We start from the raw sequence: 26,140 nt of genomic DNA on the forward strand, positions 1-26,140 counted from the left end.
GCTCTGCAAACTTTTACTTTCATTTAGACAAGTACATACACAGAACACAATGCCAGGTGTTCTCACAATAAAATGTATTCTTGCATTGCTGAAATCAATAGAGGCAATTGAGTCAAGGTATGGTTTGAATACATCTGTATAAAAGTAATAATGAGGCCAATTCCAACATATAGTAGCAGTGTGTTCCAGTTCAAGAATAGCCCAAAAACATGGTGGCTATCCCATAAACCAACATCACAATTGGGATACCAACATGTTTCAAGTCAGTGCTATCTCGGGGTAGATCTTTGTCTACAACAACTTTTTTTCTGATTATACCCACCTTTCTGAGACACATTATTCCTGCTCTGTCGACTTGAACCTGAACCATAAGATGACTCATGGCGGCTGCTGGTATCTTTTTGACGTGCCACTGCCACAGCAATGCCAACAGGAGGCTGCCTGACTTCCCCTTCTCCATGAGATGAGTCGTTCTCTCTACTTCGGGCACAGTCCATCCGCTCTTGTTCAGGCTGGCACTTGTTTCCGTAGAATTTAATTTCTTGATGGGAACAACTGGTCTTCATGTTGCCCAACCCCACGAATGGGGTCCTTTGACCCACAATAAGTGCTTGATTGCTGTATTTAAGCAGGTTTTTCATGGCAGAAACCTCATCTGTGGGGCCTTGTATTTCCTGGCTCAGAGGAGGGCCAGGAGTCATCAGTGCAGCCTGTTGTAAACTTGTGCTAAAGGGGTCAAGGTAAGAGTTCTTTCTGTCCTCAGCAATAGACATAGGACTTTCTGTCCATGGGGCTAAATGAGGTCCATTGTAACCCAAGGAGCTCAGTTCAATGGTTTTTCTTTTTCCATCTTGGATACTTCCCGTTTGCTCCATGTCTGTTGGTCTGTGCTGCTGGTGCCGTATTCTTGCAACTTTTTGAGAACTACTGTGCACCTGGGATTCCTTGGAGGATCGGTCTAAAGTGCAGCAGGACTGGCTGGTTTTTATACAATGTGCATCCTGGTTATTAGGACGGGGACAGTCTTGTGGTGCAGGCATGTCAAAGTATGAAGCTTTATCAATGCCCCTCTGCATAACAGTCTCTGAATTTCCACTGTTCAAAAAGTCCATGTTTTTGATCCTTGTGGCTGTGTTCTGCGGCCACTCTGACCTCCTATCCCCTTTAGATTCAGCTTTTAAGTGGGAGAATGTATTTGAGTAAGACCCAGGGGGGTGGGAGTCAGAGTTCATATGGTGGCTCTTGTCTTTTCCATCTCCTCCTCTGTCCATATGGCAGTTATCCTGGGTCACCTGAAAAGGCCGGCTTTTGTCGGTGAAGTGCCCCACGGAAGGCACTAACGTGGGCCTGCCCATCTTTAGATCCCTGCCAGATTTGTCCTGCAAAGAGCATACAACGTCCGAGTTGGAATGAAGCTGCAGACAGGGGAATGAGCCAGTGGAGGTGTTAAGTGGAGCAGGAATGCTGGGGAGACTGGATGGAACAGTGTATGACACAGAGTGGTGGAGCATTTGCCTCCTCTCTAGGCACTCGCTGTAAGGTTGTTGGGGCTCATGCTGGGAATATGACCGTTCAGATCTCATGTCTTTGGCACATCGATTCTGGCTACTTTGACGAGGCATTCCTGCCCCAACAGTGCAGCTGGACAGCAATGCTTTACTGGGGTCCCCATTGAGCACCTTTGAGGTCATTAGGCAAGAGTTCAGATGCTTGGTCCTGTTATCACACGATCCTCTCTGGTGCATGTCCTCCTTACAGTGACTATCCATAGACATGGGCAGCACCAATTTCTGCCTCTCCTTGCCATCTTCCTCCAAGTGCCTTTCCTTTAGGTCCCCTTTGCCCAATTTCTCCTTGTTCAACTCTGCACCCCCTAGGTAACGGTCACTGTCCTTGGAAGATTTCTGCATGTGGCTGTTCTCTCTGTCCCGGCTACATGAGCCAATAGGATGTCCAGGAGCTGCCCGTGCAATGCTGGGGAAATTGTGGTTGGCTGACAGGAGGGTCGGTTGGGGTGGAAGGTTCCGCAAATAGAAATTATCTGGAACAATAGAAGAAACTGGTTTAGACAAGGTCATGCACCAACTATCCAACAACATTATTCTTAAACTCAACCAGTAAGATGAAAATAGGACTTTTAACGAAAACGGTTTAAGAAGCCAAAAAGCTCTAAATCTGAATGGCTCCCTTACTTAGCATTCTTATAGACAGGTTCATCCAGGATTAGAAAAAGATGGCTGGATTAAAACAGATCCACACCTGTCTATGGGTTGGGTGTTTGACACCTGATGGACCGGGATGGCACTGTTTTTGGAAGAAAGCCCCAATGTTTTTCTAATCGTGTCCAACTCCCTTGAACTCTGAATGCTTGATGCTAACCAATATGGCTGCCATTACAGGATAGTGATAAGGGTTTTCACCCTATCCATCCTCAACCCATACTCTTCTTAGGTGATGACATAGGGAATTATAATCCCATAAGGGGACATACTCCATTATCTATGCTGTTAGCACAAGGGTTGTCTTCCACTAAAGTGCCCCTTAGATTATAGCTCCCAACCAGATACAACCTATGGATAGGGGTCGTACTGTCTCTGGAAGAAAGCAACTATGTTTTCCAAATACTGGATAATCCCTTCACACACAGTGTAGAAGTAGGAGATCTGGGCAGATTTGCCCTTCAGGCACCTAGGAAAGCTACAGCTAGCAACAACTAAAAATATTTCAAGCTTTTTTTTTTTTTTTTTATCATTGCCTCCCTTGCTCATTCCATGAGGTTTGAAACAGATACAAAATACATCAGATCGTCGTTTCCCAAGATTAAGGGAAAACCACAATATTGTGAAAGGTGAGCTCCTATTAGGAGATGTCTATGTCAGCACAGGAGGCTCAGGGCTTGGACGCTCCCAAAATCAGCAGGCCGGGGCCCCAACAGGCTTGCATTACACTCCAGCGACATATTTCCACCTGTTCATTTCTGGTCAGTCAAAATACAACCTTAATGGAGACAAATTGTAGGCCAGAAGAAGTAGAAGAAAAAAAAAAAGACACTGTGGCATTCAGCTGGCACCAATGCAAGAAAGAGAAACCTAGGTTTATAACAAAGAGGGAATAAATCTTTCTCCCACCCCACTGTAAAACGACTAGGCCGCTATATATGGACACAGTGTCAATATACATTTTCGATGATCCAAACCTTAAAGGTCAGATTCCTAGCGCGCTTGACGTATGCCTGGCCAAACAGATTTCCTTTTGGGCAACAGACTTGAAACTAGAATGTTCTTGGCTGGTGACAGGGACATGGATACATTTTCATGAATAGATGATGTATCATGTAGATTACCCCCAACATTTCTTAAAGGGGATATCTAACCTACATATACATACCAATTTGACCTCAGTAATCTGAGAGAGACTCATTTCTAGGGATGTCATACCTGGCAACAGGAACAGACTATAGACAAGGCACCTTAGGAATCTAAGAGGCCACCAGCGCCGACTTGCATAGCTTACGTTTGTTCTTCCAAAGTGATTCTTAAAATCACACCATTTGTCACCCTGCCCCACCATAAACCTTGTAAGCACCATGAAAGTCCTGGCTTGTGGCTTTCAAAAATTCTCTTTCTACACAGGCCTAATAACCACTATTCCTATGCATAGTGTATACACTGATGTGTATACAGTCATGAAGTAAAGCAGTTGCTGGCTTAGTCGTCTTTGTAATGTCAGTGAAGAGAAACATGCACAGCCACCTCACCTAAATGTGGTTGCCATAGAGATTGATATGGAGTCGTAGCCGCACCAATTTTTCTGCCCAAGGCTCTCCACCAACCTTAATCAGGCTATGCCTGACAACCCCCTTAAATACATTGTGTTTGTTTCGTAAAGTAACAGTCTAAATTAATATTTGTGGGACAACCCTTTAAAACTTGGGGAAAATGTATTTTTTGGGGATGGGGAGCATTATTCCTTTCTTGAGATTTGTAAAATAAAAGTTGTATTGTGCGATTACTGATTAAAGAGGTGGTCTGGGCTTTTTCTATTGATGACCTATCCTCAGGATAGGTCAACAATATCAGATTGTGGGGGTCCGACACCCGGAACCCCCGCCGATCAGCTGTATGAAGAGACGGCGTGCCTAGTGTCCCATCTCCCTTCTCTTTTCCTGTCCGCTGCTGCTATCCCATAGACAGAGCAGAGAGCAGGAAGAGAGAAGGGAGACGGTACATGCATACTGCACGCAAGGTCTCCTCAAACAGCTGATCATCGGTGGTGCCAGGTGTCGGACCCACGCCAATCTGATATGGATGACCTATCCCGGGGATGGCAAAACTGCGGCTCTCCAGCTGTTTTAAAACTACAACTCCCAGTATGCCCAGGTCTTCCTACAGCTATCAGCCTACAGTAGGGAAGGATGGGATTTGTAGTTTTATAACAGCTGGAGAGCCGCATGTTTGCCCATCACTGACCTATCCCAAGGATAGGTCATTAATAGAAAAAGCCCGGACAACCTCATTAATCTTACAGGATTTACATGTAAATTAATGAAAATTAGCTCTCTAGCTACAACTGAATTCCAAAACCTCTAGAGAAGTTGATCTATAAAAAGGTCAAATCTGACAGCCAAGTTGGCTATGGTACTCAGCACTACCTCAACTGGGCTAAGTGTACATACCTGGTGAAATATGGTGACCCATGTACGTTAACTAAATTTTTAAGTGGGTCATGACAAAGAAAGTCAGGCCCTGCTTGACTATATAAATAATACACAAAATTAATACTACTAATAAAAGCCACAACTAAATGGGATGAGTGCTTCATATAAAATAAACTTAGTTAATTATGGTTTCATTTTTAATATGATGAGCCGTCATCATCATAATAATAATAAAAAAATATATAAAAAACACATAAATTAGAAATCTAAGATAATAAAATGAAATATACATAATATATTAGAACTTACCAGTAAATAGAATTCTACTACAAAATAATGCTAATTATATAATAATCATATTCTATTTTTTAGAATAATAACTTATTAATATGCTGATATTTTCAATATAAATGAGCTGATGTAGAAATTTCTTATTCTGCAGTCACATTTCCTATCTAGAAGACAATAGTGGCCTCTACAAATCCCCATGCCACTCTTCATTGCACAAAGGAAATAGGGTTCCACAACAGGACTTTTGACCATTGGCTAAGCAAATTTTTACCAATTTCCTCTTCTCTAATTAATTCTTAAAGCCAACGTAAAACCTAAGCGGATTGAGGCCACTTACCTGCCAGCAGCATAGGCAGTTTTTCAGCAGAAGATGTTGATTAACCTGGTTTTGGATGCCTGATGGCTACAGACTATACAGGAAGATACAATTTATCCCGGTCTGCTATGCCCCCCTGTCTATATTTTGCCTTCTAATCTTAATATTGTCACCAGACTGCCGCTTGCTATTCCTGCTGGCTCTTCAGCCTCAGAAATGCAACGAAGGACAGATTAGTGGGGGATTACTGGAGGAATTTCATGCGGCAAGTAATACAGAACGTTGAGAAGGTTAAGTAAACGCAGGTCATAAAAAATTCAAGTCCAGTCCTGTTATTTCAGCTTAGTTATAACTTTGCAAAGGGAAGAGGAAAAAAAAAAAAAGAATCTGAGCATGAAGGCTTGTGGGAATGCTGAATTTCTGCATGCATGCCTGTCTGGTGCCAAATGAGGTAGCAAAGCTCATGCACGACATATCAGCAGGCAGGTGAACAGAAGACGCTTCTACCAAGCAAGAAAGGTATTTTTTGGACATACAACAGCAGTGTCCGACACATTTTGTCCTTTTGTGACCCGATACATTTGGACTATTCTTGGAACATTATTATTATTATTACTAGTATTTTACTATAAAGGATTAAAAATGTATGAATTGTATTAAATTTTTTATTTCTCTGCATGATTAGCAAGGTCGCTGCTAGAGTAAACACCTGGGGTATTTGTGCACTTGGCCAACCGGGGAAAGGGCATTGCTACAATTCACTGTATAGAAAGAAAGACCTAGGGTATGTGCAGATGTGGACTGTACCACCACACAAACCAAGCAAATGCGTGGGGACCCAGAGACAGGAGTCCGCCTGGTTGGCCACAAGTGATTGGCCGAAGAAACTGATTAATGGGGTTGACATACCGGAAGCGCAGCTAATTCAGCAGCACAGGGCCCAAAAAAGGAGAGTACAAAGTGCTAAGCTGAGAGTGGGGCTTAGGGACAGAGCCTAGCATTGCAAAGGAGTGGAGCTTGGTGGGACAGATAAATAACGTTGCTTGAGGCCTCAGAAATGCCAACTACACCCTTGGAGATGTACCCCTGATGGTTAAGACCCCACTTTTACTAGTATTTCGTTATGTTCTTCAAGTGTTTACAGAAGTTCAAAGCCTCGTAGAAAAAAAAAAAAAAAAAAAAAAAGGGTCAGCTTTTTTATTTAAAAAAAAATTCTATTTTCAGAAACAGTGTCACTTTTGTGTAGTGGTTGTGCATGGTATTGCAGTTCAGCCCCATTTAAATGGCTTATCTAAGCTGCAATATCACATACAATCCATGTTGCTAAAATAAAAAAACAATGGAATACAATTTTGTAAGATTGGCATGTCTCATGCTAGTCTTAAAAAAAAAAAAAAAAAAAAAATACACTGGTCTAAAACAAAATTCATTTAGGAGGTCCAGGCACTAGAAACTGAAATCTACGCATAGATTTCACTTGTAATTAAAGCTAGTTTTCTAGAGCAGGTTTTGTTAAAATTTGTTGAGTCCCTTAAGCCAGGCATGTCCAAACTGCGGCCCTCCAGCTGTTGCAAAACTACAACTCCCAGCATGCCTGGATAGCTTACAGCTATTATGGCATGCTGGGAGTTGTAGTTTTGCAACAGCTGGAGGGCCACAGTTTGGACATGCCTGCAGGCTTAAGCCATGTTCCTTCCTGGCAAATTTCGGAAAAAACTGGGGCTTGGGCAAAAATTTTTGACTTTTCACCACCAATATTCTGAACCAGGGGGTTCTTATAGGCTATAAACATGTTTTGGCTCACTCACTCCAGAAGGCACAAGCACAATGGCTGAACCGCCCCTTATTTTAAAGTTTTCGTCTCAAATTAAAGGCCCCTGACCTCATTCACAATTACATTGCGCATACCGATGAATCTAAACCACAAATTTAAGCTATTGTATTATTCATTTCACACCTCTTAAGGATGACAGAGCAATCTGGTGGCCAATAAATAGGAAGAATAATGGACATTCCATACATGCGACGACAAGTTCAGAACTAGAAACTAGGCAATATTCCATAAATATGACTGATGACAGTAACATAGGGGAAATAGCTGAGGGTGGCGGAAAACCTTTATGGGTTGGTGTCCTTTGAGGGGAGGAGACTGGAAGATCCTCAAGAAAACAAGACAAGCAGTAAGATTTCCACGACCACTAGGGGCACCGTTTCTGACCTTCTTAGAAGACTGTCTAGGGGTGTGTGAATTTATCAAGCCCCGCTTTCCAAAATTCAGGCTTCAAAAACTTGTGCAAACTTTTGGGCTTATTTGCATGACAGTTTAGGTTTTTAATGACTACCTGGGGGAAATAAACAAAAAGCACACATAGAGCAATACCTCATAACATATGTGGAAAGGTACGAGGTGGTACCACTTATCTAGTTGTGATAGAGGCACAACTTCTCAAAAGGCCAGAAGTATTATGGGTGGGAAGCTGCTGCTTCGTTCAGCCGAAGAGAAGGTCTGAAGTTCAAAGTTGGCAAGGGAAACTTCAAAGCTGCTATCCCAGATTAGTTCTGATATTTTGATGGCAAATTTAAATTCATTTATTGTCAGGGTTTAAAAAGTGATGTGTTACAGGACTGTTGTCTGAAGATGGGATTAGTATGGTCCCAAAACGCTTTTCTTTTATAAACTGACAAACAGATTAAACCTGGTTTAGTATCTGGATGTTACTTGGATATCAGCACTGATATCAGTCTATTTTGGTTTCTCCTTGCTGATTTTACAATTTTATGGTCTAGGTACATGTGGTTAGTTTGTCAAGTTGAATTGAGACAGATTTATCAACTGGGACTTTACTGTCCCAATTTGACTCCAGGAAAGGGATAGTGTTAAAAGTAGAGTAATATCAAGACAAAAATGTCAGACAAAGATGCACCCACCCCCCCAGCATTTTTGATATGTGGTATTTTACATACAAAGGTTACCTTTTTGGGACTCATAGAAGCGATGTTGTCCATACAGAACATTGCCGTTTCCGTGGTCCAAGTGGCTCATGGGTAAAAAAGTGGAAAAACGAGGATAACCTGAAAAAACAGAATTAGAAGATTATTTAAAACAAATGTGACTTGTGTAGCTCCAAAACATCCTTCTATTTACATTCTTGCACCATTCAGTTCAGCTTGGAAGGATTCCTCTGACTGCTGATTAGTCACCGACCAATTTGAAAAGATCAGCGAGATACAAAAATATCAATATCTACACATTTACTGCCATTTACTTAAAGAACATGAATCCAAAATATTGCAGAAAGTGGGTCTTATAGATTCAGATTTTCCGATGCCCCGGTAGTTCCTGGCATGAGTGGTACAACTAAAGCAGGCCAGACGCCAAGAATTGGCCACAATGAGTTTGATGGCCCATTATTGGGACCACACATAAGCAAATATATTTTTGTATGGTTGGAACCATGGGAAAATACTACCCATCATACTGGAAATGGAAAGGGAAAATGGAAAGCCCTTGGCCAACTACTGCCTGGCATTGAGTTCAAACATTTTCTGTGCACTCGTAATTCCTCCTCACTCTTCTCCATGGGCTATGTCTGATATTTTCGCATTGAAGTGGATGGAGCTAAGCTACAATATCACAGAGCCCACAAGCAGGAGTGGCGCTATTTCTGGAGGGAAAAAAAGCATACTTTTTTTATCTAATCTAATGCACCCTTTAAGTGCTCATCCTCTAGCAATTCTCATATGGTTGAAAAACACAACTGTAATAAGTGAGTAATAACTTCTGATTACCAACTATACTATGATAGCGGTACATTCATCACTTATACCTTTGCCCCAAAATGATAGCATGTCATAATCGAATAGCAAACCGACCATGTGTACTGTAATACTCCGCAGTGCCCCTTAGACCCGAACTGTCTCATCTTCGCCAGGAAGCCAAAGATCCATCCCTCAGCCTTACAAAATCTCTGATGCAATATATGAAGTGGAGGATGTATCCCCTTGGTCTTTCCAATCGCCTCCCAAATATTCGTAACTGGCTTTAGAACCTATTCAAACTTCCACCATTTATTTGTACACTTCATCATATGGTTAACATTGCCATGAGTATATCAAAAAAAGGTTCACATGCATCTTTTCCATGTACAAAACTGGCATGGAGACATGGAAAGGAGAAAAAAAAATAAGTGACAACCACAGCTCTGTGCAAGAAATTTTCTCCAGAGCAGTTGTCACTTCCCCTTCCACGCACTGAAATAGACGGAACATAATTCCCCTAACCTAGATTGGTCTGTAGTTATAAGGAGACTAAGTTTGAAAGTTGTCCATGCTGTAGACAATATTGAGGGAGAAAATGTAAGGAAAAAAAAGGAGCAATTGTTATTCACCCTTCCATCATGCACTGAAATGATAGGAACTACACTTTCTAATCTACATTAGTCTTCATTGGGGATGAGTGAATTGACTTTGGATAAAACATCCGAAGTCGATTTGCATAAAACTTTGTTCTAATAATGTACAGAGCAGGAGCTCCGTACAGTATTTGAATGTATTGGCTCCGATGAGCCGAAGTTATTGCTTCGCGAAGTCTCGCAATAACTTCATAAATTAATTTGTACTGTAAAAAAAAACATTTGCCGAACTCAGATTCTGTTCCAAGTAGAGTTCGGGAATTTTTTTTTTTTTACAGTACAAATTAATTTATGAAGTTATTGCGAGACTTCGCGAAGCAATAACTTCGGCTCATTGGAGAAAATACATTCTAATACTGCACGGAGCTCCTGCTCCGTACAGTATTAGAACGAAGTTTTATGCGAATAGACTCTGGATGTTTCATCCGAAGTCGATTCGCTCATCCCTAGTCTTCAACTATAGAGTAGACCAAGCTGGAAAGTGGTCGCTGCTGTAGACAATCTTGGTCTCAAAGTCTAAGACTATAAAAATTTACTTTGGAGGTGCATTTTCTGTGTCACAGGTTCTAGATTCAAATCCGACCAAGGACATCTGCAGGAGTTCGTATGTCCTCCCCGTGTTTGCGTGGGTTTCCTCCGGATTCTCCATTTTTATCCCACTGTCCAAACACATACTGATTGGGGACAACTTGATGCTAATGTCTGTAAAAGCGTTGCGGAATATAGTAGCACTATATAAGTGCATAAAATAAATATATACTATAGTGGAGAGCGCTTACTATTTTTCCTGGGCTCCGCTCTGTTTGCCCGCTGTGCCCATTAAATTCTCCCGCCTGGTATGCTTATTAATAGCATCAGAACAGGGAGGAGGATACGCCAGGGTTTTTCAATGGGCGGTCCAATCACAAAGGAGAGCGTCAGAGCCAGGGAGAAGGTGAATTTTTTTTTCTTCCTGGCTGTGATGCTCTCCTTCGTGATTGGACCGCACTACAGCCAGGGAGAAGGAGAGGACCATTGAGAAACCCTGGCGTCTCCTCCCTGTCCCAATGTTATTAATTAGCATACCAGGTGGGAGAATTTAAACGGGGCACAGCAGGTAAACAGAGCAGCACCCAGGAAAAATAGTGAGCGCTATTAGATCCCTGCTTTATGCCCTACATAACGTGCTACTTATTTTATAATGTCTAGACCCATGAAAGGTCCTCTTTAAGCAGTTCTGCATGTAGAAGACACAAGAACGGTTGATATTAAGGGTTAACCCAAGAGTTCAGGTATACAGTTTAGCTCAAGATGCGCTCAATCAGCAAAATTTTTGCATATCCAGCCACCCACTGGGACACTATTCTTTAATATCCACTCTTGATCTCTTATTATTACACACAGTGAGCCTCACACACCAAGTAATTGCAGCAAACAGCAAGAACATGTTCTAGCTTTTATTACCACGCACAATAAGCCAAGTTTATCTGTTGTCAGGCATTATTTATGGGGTAAATCTGAGCCACCCTACAGCACCAGGACCTGAAAGAACCCCAAAATGACTTTATTATAAGCCACCAATGGTTCAGAGATGGCGGTAACTTAGATTAGGACCTTAGCCCTGTAGGACATCAACCCTGATGAAGCCAATATCCTCACAGAGATTGCACACTCTCTCAAAGCCCGAGTCTTTTACTTAAGATTCTCTCATTTCTTCCCCTGTGCCATAAAATTACTGATAAGTTAATTTGTTTTTATAACATAGACCCAAGAGTGAAAGTCAGGGGTACGAAAACCGGATTGAAGGGTCCCTCTAGGGCTTATGCTGATAACAATGGTGACATGATTTTTAAACATTAAAGTTGGTCTATTGGCCAAAAAGAATTTCTAAAAATGTCCAGCTGCTCTTTTAAAGGTGTTGTACAAGATTAGAAGAACATAGCTGCTTCCTTCCAAAAACAGCACTACTATAAGTTGTGTACTATTACAGTTCAGTCCTATTCCTTTCTGTGGAGCTAAACTTCAGTAGCAGGCACAACTCATACACAGGTGCCTTAAAGAAGGGAACCATGCTTTCCTAATCCTGTACCCCCTTTAATGTTATTAAGTTTAAAAAGTATTAACGTACATAATTTCATTGTTCTTGAGTTTTGCCCTTGGAAACAAAATAAAAGATTTTAAAAAATTCTGAAGAAAAATTCAAAAAAATTCTCAAAATCTGCTTATATGCAGGATTTTTTTTTTAATGCCCTCTGGGAAAGAGCCTTGCCCCTCAATGTTTATTACCATGGTCGTAGTCTTCCATGGCCACATCAATTCTACCAATGGACCCTTCCTCCTTTGCATTGTCCCACCATCTCAGCCAGCGATCATATAAATTGTAGATGGGTTAATGTTGAGCCAAGATGTTCTAGTGAGAAACATAAAAAGTTCTATGGCCCACAACAGCTTGTACCTTGCTACAATGAAACAGTCAAATTGCCTTGACCTACAGTGGAAAGATTTCAGTCTATGGAGGAGGACTGGGAAAGAAGACTTCCAAGCTTTCGACATTCTTGCAGCTGTCTCTTTTAATTGCCTCTTGTTAAAAGACTTTTACTAGCTTTCATTTAAGTAAACAGCAGTCAGTAAATTCCTCTACCACAGATGCCCCGTTCCCACGTGTAACCTTCCACTGACCCCTGGACTCATCAACCGCCTCCCAGCACTTTCATATGGAGTTACTGAAGAATATTATAGGTGAACATCTGTTCTCCTCCCCCAGTGACATCTTTCTAACCTGTTCTAACAAAGAATAGGAGTTGTATCTTGGGGGTAGGAATCAGAGTTATGTGTCAGTGCCTCAAAATGCTCATTACTGCAAATGTCATATTTCATGTTACATCAGTTTGCATTAATGCACCAAGGTAGTCAGCCTCGCCCGCAAGTAACAAAACAAGTCTTCAGATGCAGGAGGAGTGGTTACAAAATGGGCCACAAGGAGGTTTTTGAAAGCAAACAAGAGAAGCTGGGAACAGATATAGAAAAAGAAGCCCCATCAAAAAATCCATATGGGGCCTTGTTTTGGTAATACCATGGCACCACATGCCAGTACAGTTTTTTTTTGTTTGCTATGTGACCATGCCTTTAAGAGACATAGCATGAGAGAGGATTATGACAAATGTGAACCCCCCTCATCATAGAAGGATCTGATACGTATTTCGTTTTGGCAAGTGCTGAAAACCAAATTTTTGCCCAAGTAAGGTAGTTCTAGCTATGACTGATCCATTATTTGTCATTAGGGAGAGTAAGCATGCTCTTAGAAGGAGGCGGTCAAAGCTGAACAACGCAAAACTAAAAACATAGATTTTTTTTTTTTTCAATGTGTGCCATGTCCTTCAGTCACATCCCTTGTTTGTGCATAGAATGTAGAACAAGATGGGCAAACAAGGTGGCTAAAGAAGATGCCTTCCAATGTGTCCACAACATTTGAAGTGTCAAACAACCCAAAAACATCTAGTTTGAGACTCCTATTATTCCAAAATAAAAGGGTTTCATATTTAGTCAATTCCCCACACTCTTATATTTTGGAAATAGAGAGATGGTTCCCTCAAGTGCATCCTATAAACCATTGTTTGTAGGTACAGAGGGTAAGGGCTATTCAGGTTCATGTCATCTACAGGAAAGAAAGAAGAAGCGAACATGATTTTGGATCATCGCTCTCTACACAGGCCCCAAAAGAAGTGGCTGTCTATAACACAGTGAACAAGGTGAACAATGTAAAACAAAAAAAAAAGCCTTCCAGCATTCCAGAATAGAAGGGTCTGTGGTTTGTTCAAGGCCCTACATCCACATCCCTTGGAGAAAGAGAGGCAGTTCCATCAAGCTTGTCCTACAAGACTTAGTTGGTATAGAAGGGTTGAGCTCTATAAATGTTCAAGTCAAGATGGAGGTGGGCAACATAAGCTGGGACCGTTGCCCAACACACAGAGCATCAGAAGATGAAGACCAAACCTAACTGTGACGTCCTTTGGATATATTTAATTTGGTGCATGTATATTTATGGATCATGGCTGATAACACGATATGGGAGATTTGATGTGCTATCAACTAGTTTGGAAATATAGAAGTGCAGTAATGGCATCCCAAAAAAAGTTCCTACAGATCTTGCCAATTTCCCAAGGAACCTGGGACAACACTTGCATTTACAAAACAAACTGTAAGCACTGTGGACCATGTTGGTGTTATATAAAGGATGATTATTAATACTATATCAGATGCTCAGTCTGTCTTAATCTATGTATATCTTAATGCAAGCTTACTTGATCTGTCCAGAAAATCCATTCCCCAAGATCAATAGTCCCTATAAATTTACAGTTGGTGTGAACCGAGATCTTTAATGGTACCACTTGATGAATTCCGATCATGCTTCGTCTTCCTGACACATGGAAAGACTTATGAGATATAGCAAGGCCATATGAACTTACATCTGGAAAGGCATGTCCAGTAGTAACACAGTTAAGCAGACAGCTCCCTCAGCAGGAGATAAGGCTTCTTTGAGCTTAGGACGCCTATTGAGTATTGAAGAGAGTACTTGGAGTAGTCTGAATCATAACAGCTGCCCCTTGGAAAAAAAATAAAAAATTCATCTCTTTTCGCCCCCCAGGCCTAGGAACAGAGCTTGCAATTCTGAGCCCCACAGAATGAAGTTCCGTGCAGCTGTGCTTCAGGAATTCCCAGGGCGAAGGGGCAGAGATGCCCGGGTACAAAATGTGCAGTCTGCTTTGAAGCCTGGAGCCTACGCCAGGGCCTGAAATGGCTCCATTCAAGGACAGATGCAGACAACAAGTCTTTGTGTGTTGCACAAAATTAGGAGATAGACTGGCTAGGGAGGATGGAGTACTGCAGGCAGAGAATGAACCAGGCAACGTAACTTGTGCCCGCAGCTGACATTTCTTTTTTTTCGTTAATATTTGTCATTTTATAGCTATAACAAGAATCGGAGGAGTACAAATGGCAGAAATAGATGCAACATGACTGACTGGCTGCACAGTGGAATTCTGCCACCTATAGCCCAGAATGTGGCATGTCTCCTGCACTATCATGGGCTGCTGTCATTTTTTGGAGATACAGAGTGCAGTCTTCTGGTCACCTAGTCACCCACATTTCCCATCTATGCACAGTGACTTCCCTGCTGCAACCAGTCATGAACCTGTGCCTTTGTGTCTATTAGTACACTAGGGGAGGTACCCTTACATTGAGGCAGAAACACCTACATGCACCCTGGTATTTATCTCAAAGGATGCAGTTACCCCATTTCAGTTACTTTTTCCCAGCGATTCCGATATGGAATGAATACTGGGGGCAATTATAGAAGTAGAAATCTGAGGGACTTTCAGAAAAAAAGTATCAAGACGGCACACCATTTTGCAGTGTTCAGAAGTGTCTTTTTATTGAATCATTCAGCCGAACATTCTGATGCATAATAATAATATAGCAGCAACGTTCCGGCTTTAAATAAGACATGAGCAGCCCTTTATCAAGCATGTCTGTGCACATGGGTCACATGCCGGCTGTAGAGGAAAAAAAAAAAAATTTATATAATTTATAACACAACCATAACATCCGGTATCTACCCATAGAAGGGGGGTAGGGTCGGCAGCAGATTTCCGTCTATATTAATTCATGACGCTTTGTTTTGATTCTGTGTGACAGTGTTTAGAAGTCTGTTTCCAGAGCCTTGAAACGCGTGTCATCACCGTGCCAATCCAGCAAGGAAAGGGTTGACCTGGGAATATTTTAGGAATTCTATTTGCAAGTTTAATTACATTTTTTTTTTTTATTTATTTTTTTTATTGCCAATGCCTGAAGACATGAGGAGGAGGAGGAGGAGGAGGAGGGGGAGGAGGGGGAACTGGTATCAGCAGAGACATGAAAGATGGGGGGGGACTTTAACAATGTGGTGATGAGTGAATAAGGGGTTTGAGGCTTATAAAATAAAATTTAAAAAAAGTGTATTTTTCTTTTTATGCCATCAGCAGCATCTACTAGCTGATTGAGGGGGGTGGGCACTAAAAGGCACAGATCGGTAAAAGAAAATAATATAGATCATCAAGAGTTGTGCGTCTGTGCAATTCTACTGTGACTATTTCAATTAACACTTAATATTAGTATATCAATTAAGAACTTAATATTTTATATTACTACATCAGCCTCTGAACTAAGAAATAGACAAAACTAATTATTAATTTTGAATGAAATGAGTAATTTATTTAAAAAAAAACTAAAGAACAAACAAATATAAATATAGTAGTTAATCATAATGATAATTAACAAGCTTAAAGGGAACCCGTCACCGGGATTTGGGGTATAGAGCTGAGGACATGGGTTGCTAGATGGCCGCTAGCACATCCGCAATACCCAGTCCCCATAGCTCTGTGTGCTTTCATTGTGTAAAAAATAAAAATAAAAAAATGATTTGATACATATGCAAATTAACATAAAAAAAAGAGTCATATCTCCCGCACCTACTGTGTCCTTCTCCCATACCATGTAGATTGTAAGCCCTCACGGGCAGGAACCTCTCTGCTTCTGTACCAGTTTGTAACTCATCTTGTTCATGATTAGTGAAATTGTCTGTATTATGCATGTGCACCGCTTATCATATGTACAACGCCATGGAATGAATGGCGCTTTAATAATAAATAATAATAATATCTTACTTGTGTGACCAGAGAAGAGTCATATTTTCAAGCTCTGACTCATCTCAGGTTAATTTGCATATGTATCAAATAGTTTTTTCCCCACAATAAAAGCACACGGAGCTATGGGGACTGGGTATTGCGGATGTGCTAGCGGCCATCTAGCAACCCATGTCCTCAGATCTATAAAAAAAAATAAAAAAATGTTTTAGCTCTCCTCCTGACCCCCCCCCCCCCTTCCAGCTAAGCACTCCCCTAGGCTGACTTGCACGTGTGCTCCTGAAGCTGCGGTTGCTTAACTGCTGCACCCACCCCTACAGATGTAGTTTAACAGCTGGAAAGGAGCAGTTTACCCACAACTGTCCTAACTGTACAAATTGATAAAAGAAATGTATTTTTTATTTTTTATTCCAGCATGGAGACTGTTAATAGCAAGAATCACGCAAGGATGTTGTACCACAGTTATGGCTGAAGAATACAAAGTAAGCCCTTGAAACTGCCAGTACTTTTGGCAGCTACATTAAAGGTAACGCCAGGTATTTCCTTGACATCCAACCCTACAGGAGATCCCAAGAGGAGTAGGAGGAGGGAGAAGGGGTGTGGAGTGCCGCTAAAGTAGTCTTGGATTATAAATATACATACCAGGTGACTAGGAAGTCATACAGAATTGACACACACTTACTATGTCTCTGGGACACTTCAGCTGCCAAAAACGCATGGCCTACTTTAAGTCACAAGCACAGAGTGGAATTTTTTTTTTGTAAGTAGCTAATTTTTAAAAAAAATATTTACTATTTATATATTAAAATTTCCTTTTTTTTAAATATTTTTGTACATTAAATCTAGAAAAAAAAAACTAACTTTTTTTTATTTTTGTTATTTGAATAAATAGATTTTTACAATCCATTGGTCTGTAAAATGTAAGGATGGAAGCACCCAACCCGGTCACTGATGATCAATCCATGGATTTGTTATTGGAGAAAACAGGTTACGTGAAAGGGCTAGGACTCAACCTGGGCACAGATGACCAAACCATGGAATTATTGGAGAGAACAGATTGTATGAAAAAACCAGGACCCAACACAGTCACAGATGACCAAACCATGGATTAGTTACTGGAGAGAATAAGCTGTACAATGTAGTCAGGACCCAGCCCAGTCACAGATGACCGAACCATGGATTAGTTACTGAAGAGAACAGGAAGTATAAAGGGGCCAGGACCCAACCCGGTCACAGATGACCAAACCATTGACTGGTTATTGGAGAGAACTGGTTGTATGAAAGAGCCTTGACCCAACCTATTCACAGATGACTGAACCATGGATTAGTTATCGGAGAGAACAGGCTGTATGTCAATAACATCTGTATGTGGGCTCATTAACATCTGCCTGCTCTCCATTCCCCATTGGCTTAGACACACCCGATCCTTCTTGCATCTGTTTCATCTGTTAACCTATTAACCCATGTTACACTGAAGTGATTGGAATAATGTATGTTCATTCATTAATTCATTCCTCAATGGCTGCACATGGTAACATTTCACCTTTCCAGTCTTGATACTACATCCCTGTAACACATGTCTCAGTCCAAACTAACATAGGAGGTCACTACCCCCCCACAAGCGAAGCTCACCCTTCTACTGATGCTGCTTCTCATGAGCTGATTGGCTATTAGGTGCCCCAGACCCACCCAATGAGGTTTTTCCACTATAGGCATGTATGGCCTATCCACAGGAGATGCCATAAGTGTTGGATAGGAGGAGATGCCGCCACCACCACTGTACTGCAAGCCAAAGCAGTCGGCCGCATTCATGAGAAAACTATGCTGGGCAGTCTCTGTAACTCCTGTAGACTTCAATGCATAGAGCCATGAAAGTGTGCAGCCACCGTTCTATTCAATCCCTCGTACATAGGGATGTTTGCAGAATTTATGTTTGCAGAAAGGGTATCCCCAATAGGTTAGGTCCAAGCTATAAGACATCAGACCTGTTAACAATATGGCATCCCACACGTTCCTTAAAAGCTATAGATCAGCGCAATGCAGTGTCTTTAAACGCTAATAAAACTGCACTGTATACTTTCCATGTCAACTCTGCTGCATTAGTAAGATTCTCCCTCAACAAGAAATTAAAAGCAGAAGGTAAATTCAGCAAAAATGAAATGAGCACTGTAGTATAGCAAGCGTTGGTGGCAAACAGGAAACTGGTAGCCACACTTTCCATGCCACCACACTAATCTGGCACGTGCATAGGAGATTGTGAAAGAGGCTCTTTAACGCTGCCCTTTAATCATACAGCTGGCACAAGAACTATATGGGGTTAAAAGGAGAAAAAAAATGTAATCTCTGCCAATCTTGAGCAGCCCTTGGTGGAGAGAAAGGCCGGGCGCAGGAAGCTCTTGCTGAGATGGGATAAGCAGCAGATGTTAGCACTGTTGTATTGCTCTGTGAGCTGGGGAAGGGTGTGTGAAAGATGTGGGAGTAGGGAACTGCTTCAGGATATGAAGCCCAAAAACAAATCACTCAACCTTACCAAATAAAAATTTTATGTTCTCCATTACTGGGCAGGTTATGACGCAGAGGACAGACATGGGCACAGTGCTCTGCCCCCAGTCTACACAGCGCCTGTACCAAAGATCCAAGGAGAACAGTCTTCAACATTTACTCAAGAAGGACCTAAAACTAAAGTTGGCAGTAAACTTTTGGGACACAGGACTAACTATTGGGAAGAAACATTTGCAAAATTATAAAAATAAAATTAAAAAAAAGTTGGCACCTAGACATTGAATTACCATCAGTTGATGTATTGGCATCTTCCCACCAGCTAAAACTGATAGCGGTTGGCAGACTTTGTCGGGGCCACGTTGTTCTTCAGTATAAAGGGCCAACATATAAGATATATACATGTATACATACACTCTGCAGAGAATGTAGAACTTCTGCCAAAAATTGAGCAAATGGTGCCTTTTTATTTGTTGTGTACATCCTTATGAACTCATTACAACTTGAGGAAAGTCTAAACCAGGGTTGGTTTCAGAAGGTGGTGAACTGGGCAATAGCCAAAGCCCCACGATTTCTACCCAATGATGGGAACCCCAAGAGCAATGTGAATTTACCACTGATCAACTGGGAATCAACCAGTTAGCCCTAAACCTAGACCCCACAAGGGAAATTACAAGAAAAAAAAAACTGTTTACAAGTGGGTAGGCAAGCAATGGAGGAAATCTTAATCAGCCCATTTTATATCAATCTTGGTCCTTGATCTTGCTTATTGTATGTGTAAGCCAGGGCTGGACATGGCCCAAAAACCTAATATTCCTAGAAATTAGCTCCTAACACCTAACTTTTTCCGTTGTTTTCCAATTTTTGGAAAGCCAGAAGAAAAAGACAAATTCTAGACTTGTCAAAGATAACTGGCCTACCTATGGTGTACATCATTTTCTGAGATTGCAAACATAGTACACAATATTATACAAAAGGAAAAAAAAAAAAAAAAGTTGCCGGGGTGTTGGATTGGTTGACATTTGGGGCAGGTTCTGCTGCTTGAAATCTGTGCCACATTTACCCTCAAATTACATATTTGCGCCAGTTTGCTGTCACACAGAGATTGATTCTCCAGCCTCTATGTATTTTAGGTCCTTTAATGTTTGCTTTCAACAGAATTTCATCCAATGCTTGTGGTTTACAGGCTAAATTAAGACCAGACAAACTATTCTTGCTTGCTCTGGAACAGTGTGCTGAATCTTGTAGTTCCACAACAGCTTGGAAACCACAGACTGCCCAGGTCTGCTGTAGATTTTAGCTCGTAGCGCCAATAAAAAAAAAAATCACTTGACCAAAAGTGAAAAATGAGGGATGCCGCATCTTCAAACACTACGAGTCTTTCATTTTTCAACTGGAAACACATCACAGGCCTCAGCTCAACCCACCCCACCCCCCTTCCCAAAATTACTTTATATAGTATAAACCCTTTCATAACCAGCATACTCAAAAATCTGGCTCTGTACAATAACACATAAACTAAGCGGCAATCAAATGGTTAAGGGCAAGGCCATATTTTCGCCACACCCCGATTCCTCCCAAATTAGTTCAGTCACAGAGAGACAGAAACACGCAGAGTTAAAGAAAGTGAGAGCGGGAGGTGGTATTGGCTATGGGCCCTGGCATCATGCCCGGCTGCTAGTCTGAAAAGATGCCAGCTGGCTTGTTCCACATTAGAACTACACCCCCCACCCCCTCTCCGTCCAAACTTCCCCTCCCTTCTTCAGGCTTCATAGTCAAAAGAGAGGAAGAGGGAACAACCAGTGCAAGGAAACATACAAAGAGAAGACTGATACAAGAGGCAAACACAATGAGCCGGGTCAAAACACAAGTAGCCTTAACACAATGCCAACCAGGATCAAAACATAAAAAAAAAAGAAGAAAAAAATAAATAAAATCAAAACAAAAATCTTGAAGTTCCACCTGGTTCATTAACATACATGAAGCAAATGTCAGCTTGGACTATAAGGTCCCCATCTACAAATAGGTTCAGCTTACTAAACAAATTTAGTAGAAGGTTGCACATCAAACATGCGTAATGAGACATCAAAATTTGGAGCCAAACTTTGATTTGCCCCTTCGTACAGAAAACTAGAGCAGTGATTAACAGGTGGAGAAAGTTGGCTGCTAGTGTTGAGCGAACTTTTGAGGTTCGGCATCTAAAGTTTGCGTTATCGAAGAATCACGTTATGGATTCTAAATTTCGTTATGGTCCGTGGTAGCGGAATCCATAACGCGATTCTTCGATAACCAAAACCTGAACTTTAGACGCCGAACTTAAAACACAAGTTTGCTCAACACTATTGGCTGCACATCTTGGTATATGATATAAAGGCCTTCACATAAGCTTGACCAGGCAGAGATAGGTTAGCAGGCCAACATACATTAGATTAATGATGGCCGATCCCACCATTTGTGACTGACCATCTAATGTGTATGAGGGGCTCCGGACTCTCACTGACAGCAGATGTCAGGGGAGATAATGATTGGCTGCTGAATTTTAACATGCACAATGTTTTATTCTCAGGGGAGTAATGCCACCTCCAGAGTAGTCTGGGAGGGGCTTATTCCCCTCTTCCCACTGAGACACTTACACTCTCAGCGAACCAGAGTGAGCATGTTTGTGGAGGGTCAAAAGGAATAGTGGTAGGCTCAAAAAAAGTTTGTTGGGCTGTAAGCTATCTAACGTATATAGCCAGCCTTAAAAGTTAAGTAGTACTTGGTGGAACGTCTCAATTTCAGCTAGATAAGTCAACTATCTAATGTGTATAAGAGCCAAGCAACAAAATTTTGAGGGGGAAAAAAAGAATTCAACAAGTCTTGACCTTTGTTCACATAGCAGATAAGCCAAACCCAGTGTGGATGTTTACTGGGAAGACAGCAAAAGTAATCCAATGTACATGGAGATCCTTAGAATAGTGCACCAATATAATTATCCTATGCTACTCCGTAGGTGAAATAAGGACTCAGTTTGTTATAAGTCCCTCTTATATGTCCTACTGGAAAATGACAACTTTGTCACCACTGAAGGCAATCAACGATTTCTTCAATTATTTCTTCACAGGGAAAGACGGTTGCTACATGGATGAAAGACTGTGATGCTTATCAACTCAGTTGTCCTCCAACCTACAGGTCTACATAGCAATGCACAATTACCTCCCAACTCTACATCAACACAATAATATACCATGACATATTTGAAGCAGCTTAAAATACTAGCTGCTCCACCCTAGGAACCTTGAGGCTAAGACAGTTAGTCTTAATACACGTTCTCCCAAAAGCAAAACGGACTATGAACATGTTGATGACAAAAACACCCATCTCCTAGGACAGTCCCTAAGGGGCTCTTCATTTACTCAATGCATGAATCAAGGTGAGCTTGTCCCACAATGTTGAAAATAATCTGTGCACCCAAGGGCAAGCAACATACCAGGTTCTTGATGCGTTTCCCATTGTGAAGCAGGGGAGTCACCTGTTAGGTGACTATTGGATTCAAAATAAGTATCTTAAGCCCATTATATGTGAGGGCATTACTGATGGGTGATCCATTATGGTATGACAACTTAAAGAGCAGTTTTGGCCCAAGGGCCAAAAGTTGGCCATAAGCATCCCTACGTACCTTTGAGGCCAAAAAACCTGCTAAGTCACCCCTTCCCCCAACACACACATGCATAAACTTGCATGTGATAAGTTTTCCGTCTATGGAACAGTATATATTTTATATAATAACATATAAGAATAAATAAACAGATGGAGGTTTTAGATATTTGGGTTGAGGGGACTTCTAGGTATGTCAATAGATACACATACTATGGTTTTACTAAGAAAATTAACCAACCACATAGGTCATCCAAGCATAGGCTATGAAGGTCACTAGCCTAAGTTCTAAGGATGCTTGCAGGTGTCTGTACTAGACAATGCGGCTAAGCAGGTTTTGATGAGGAGGAGATGAGGGCAGTAGAGTGGAGTTTAGACAGGCTTTGTTGTGATAATTTCAGACAGAAGAGGCGAGAAGAGACAAGATGATGATAGAACACTTGAGACACCTAACAAGTCTTATTTTTGGCAGGGGGGGGGGAACAATGTATGTATCTGGGCTGCTGATGGAGATAAAGTGAGATGGGTGAACTGTGTACAGGGCTGTCTTTCAAATCAATATAAAAATACTCAAGGAGTAGACCAAGTGATCATAATACAGTTCTATAATATTTTTACATAGAATAATACAACCTCCAATGACCATAATACAGTTTTATTGAGCTGCATGCATAGTAGTGCTGACCTTCATGGGAATGAGAGAACCAGATCTGGGAGGCTCCGGCCCCATGGGGTCCTCTGTATGTGGTTTCGGATGGAGATGAGGGTGTTCCTGCTGGGTGTGCCGATGCTGCTGCAGAGCCCAGGCTACTACTCAGAAAACTGCCCATGAAGGAGGGGGAGGAGTTCGCCATCAAACCAGTGCTAGCTGAAAAACAAAGACATATTGATGACCTTCGGGATAATATAGCAATTTAGCAAACCAACAGATACTTGTAAATGAATATTCCAGCAAAGTATTAAGGTACACAACACTGGGTAGCCTACAAGATGGCATGGACAAGCAAAATGACTGGAACTAGACAGATGTCTATCGCGAGTTGGTTTTCATGCCATGAAATGAGCAACTTGTCTGCATAACCAGTGATGTATTAGAGATGCATGTGGCATCTCATGAATGTAGATTATTCAAAAATGTACTACAAAGTTGTTCCTTATGGGTACAACTAGATGGTGCATTTATAGAAGAAGGTCGAGCTGTATCTGGAGTCATCAGCCTCACTTGCTCCTTAGAAAATGAAGGATAACAGGAGTCAATGCTGCGGTAAGGCCTCTTGCACGCGACCGTATGGCTTTTTGCGGAACGGAACAGCTGGCCCCTGATAGAACAGTACTATCCCTGTCTGTTATGCGGACAATAATAGGACATGTTCTATCTTTGAACGGAATGTAAAAACGGAAACAGAAGGCATACAGAGTACCTTCCGTTTTTTTGCCAAGCCATTGAAATAAACAGTTCCGTATATGGAACGCAAAAAACGGAATGTAAACGGGGGAAATAAAACGTTCGTGTGCAAGAGACCTAAAACAGTGTCATGTTTGCCAAGACCAGTACTACCAATCTATTTGAGAGCTACCTTATAAAAGATGTGTTTCTAAGCTCAGGAACATGTATAACCACCATTATAATGGAAAGGAAACTCTTTTGGGATCCCGACTCACCCTAAACTAATCTCCATGTTATGCCGAAGATGAGTAATTGTGAACCATAAAAAGAAGGAAGAGAAAATCAGAGGGAGTTGACCTTCTCAGTTGACCCAGTTCTCAATTACAATATCCAAAGTTCACGTTATGGTCTGAAGAAGGAAGAGCTGTATACTGGGAACTTGGGGGGGGGGGGGGGTCTCCATTTCTCATCTTATTCTTGGATCACTTCTGCTTGAATTGCCTGGGTCCCGATACAAATTCTGTCCTCATACTTGGCCCTTTTAGATCCATTTATGACTCAAACCTAATTACCCCCTCATATCTAAACCACGATACATTCTGCATTGTAGCTACAACATGACCTTACACTTTACACACAGTCCTCATGGTTTCATAAGAATTTTATTGACTTAACATTTTTATTATTATGGGATTAAAATGAAGGGGAAAATAAGAGAGAAAAAAAATAGCCTCGTAACCAAAAGCGTAATCCAGAAGTTGGAGAGAAGAAACAGAGTAATTAATGAAAGTCATATGCAATAGGCAAGCAGTGTACAGGGTGTGTACTGTATCACTGGTTGATCAATTCCCTTCCCTCCCAGCCTTCGGGGCGCTGTTAAAATTTCACATCTTCTACCAAGCCTCTTATGACTCCCCCTCCCCTTCCCATATTCCTCCAGCTGCTTCTGTCACCTGACAGGGAGTGATTTCCAGATGTGAGATTCCCCTCGAGATGTCAGAAGTGTCTTTCCAGATTACGCCTCATACACACACACACAGCCTTTAGCCAAGACCTCCCTTGCTTAAGGCTAGGCTTAAGCAACCGATGGACCCTGGAACCACAAGCTCCAGCATGCTCTCCCTTCAAGTATGATAGAACTCATAGTTCCGTATCAGCTGAAGAGTCGTCAGTTACTAAGCCATGTAAGTTTGTAGGCGTGCCCCCCTATTATGGATCCTATGAAAGAAAACCCAGATGTTCTGTAGTTATGAACAAGAAGCTTTCTCCACATTCCCACCCAGATTCCCGTGAAACCCAAAAGAACAATTATAGCATGAACCCAAGCCAGGTCTTCCGAGCCCTATTTTTAAATGCTTGTCATATTGTTCCCAGTTGTATCCATGCGGTGCCAGTTCACACACAGCTGTTAGAAGAAGGGATGGACCATGTTCAATTCTGACCTAAGGGAGCAGCGCAATATTCTCAAAGTATCAGCTCGCCCGTCCTTCCAAAAATGTCCCCAACAAAACTAGAGGAAAAGGCAGAGTGGAGCCACATCCTAAACCACACCCTGGCTCACACCCACGGTACTTGATGGGGGATTTCCATTCACTGCTGGTCATCTGCAAAGGATGTGAATGGCTTCTTAAACATAACCAGGCAATATGTCAATACGATGCATTCCGTAAGCTGGCATTTGTATGGTAGGAAATTCAGTTCTTTGGTGAACAAATTAAGCAATTTTCAGAGGGCTACATGGCAAAAACATGATTCAAATTGATCACATTGATCCATAAGCCCTAGAAATTGTCAAAAATGTGGTATCTACCTATTCTACAGGAAACCCATGTCATCTAACTTAGGACACCGTAGATATCAATCAGCAGAAAGTTACCAAGTCTAACCAGTTGGCACATGCTGCCATAATGGGTACCGTAATTACTCCAGAACAATTCCACCAGTGGGGTTAAACTTAATTATATTTCTAAGCAAAATCATAGGCAGAACAACATTTCCAGCCAGGCCCCTTACTTCTATTTCACTCATACCCAGAAGCTTGCAATCAAAAATACAAAACTACCCGAGAGACCCCCAGTCCCATTTACTTACCCCAGAAGAACATGATCCTCAAGATTAGCAGGGACTGTCGTAATAATGATCTCTCTATACTGTTTTATCACATACCCCATAAGGGTCCAATAAATAGCTTCACGATGAGGAAGTGGAGGGAGAAACAGGACCTGCCAACCCAACAGCAGCCGTTCACAGGAGAAAATAGCAAGGGAAACAGTTACACGGATC

At 41.6% G+C, this 26,140-nt stretch overlaps 1 protein-coding gene across 3 annotated transcripts in view; it reads right to left on the reverse strand.

Moving 5' to 3' along the window:
• The window catches only part of BAHCC1 (BAH domain and coiled-coil containing 1), an 88,374-nt gene that overhangs the window by 25,859 nt on the left and 36,375 nt on the right, over nt 1-26,140 (reverse strand). For 2 of the 3 annotated variants that reach the window (XM_044296251.1, XM_044296250.1), the window contains exons 3-5: nt 23,156-23,338; nt 8,238-8,336; nt 323-2,041 (exon numbers count right to left, since the gene is read on the reverse strand). In XM_044296251.1, coding sequence (XP_044152186.1) covers nt 323-2,041; nt 8,238-8,336; nt 23,156-23,338 — 2,001 coding nt within the window. Of the gene's footprint in view, nt 1-322; nt 2,042-8,237; nt 8,337-23,155; nt 23,339-25,948; nt 26,094-26,140 lie in introns of those variants that run through there. The other variant, XM_044296252.1, reaches the window with a different exon arrangement.

Source organism: Bufo gargarizans, chromosome 6 (genome assembly GCF_014858855.1).
Source record: "Bufo gargarizans isolate SCDJY-AF-19 chromosome 6, ASM1485885v1, whole genome shotgun sequence".
In the NCBI taxonomy this organism is placed as follows: domain Eukaryota; kingdom Metazoa; phylum Chordata; class Amphibia; order Anura; family Bufonidae; genus Bufo; species Bufo gargarizans.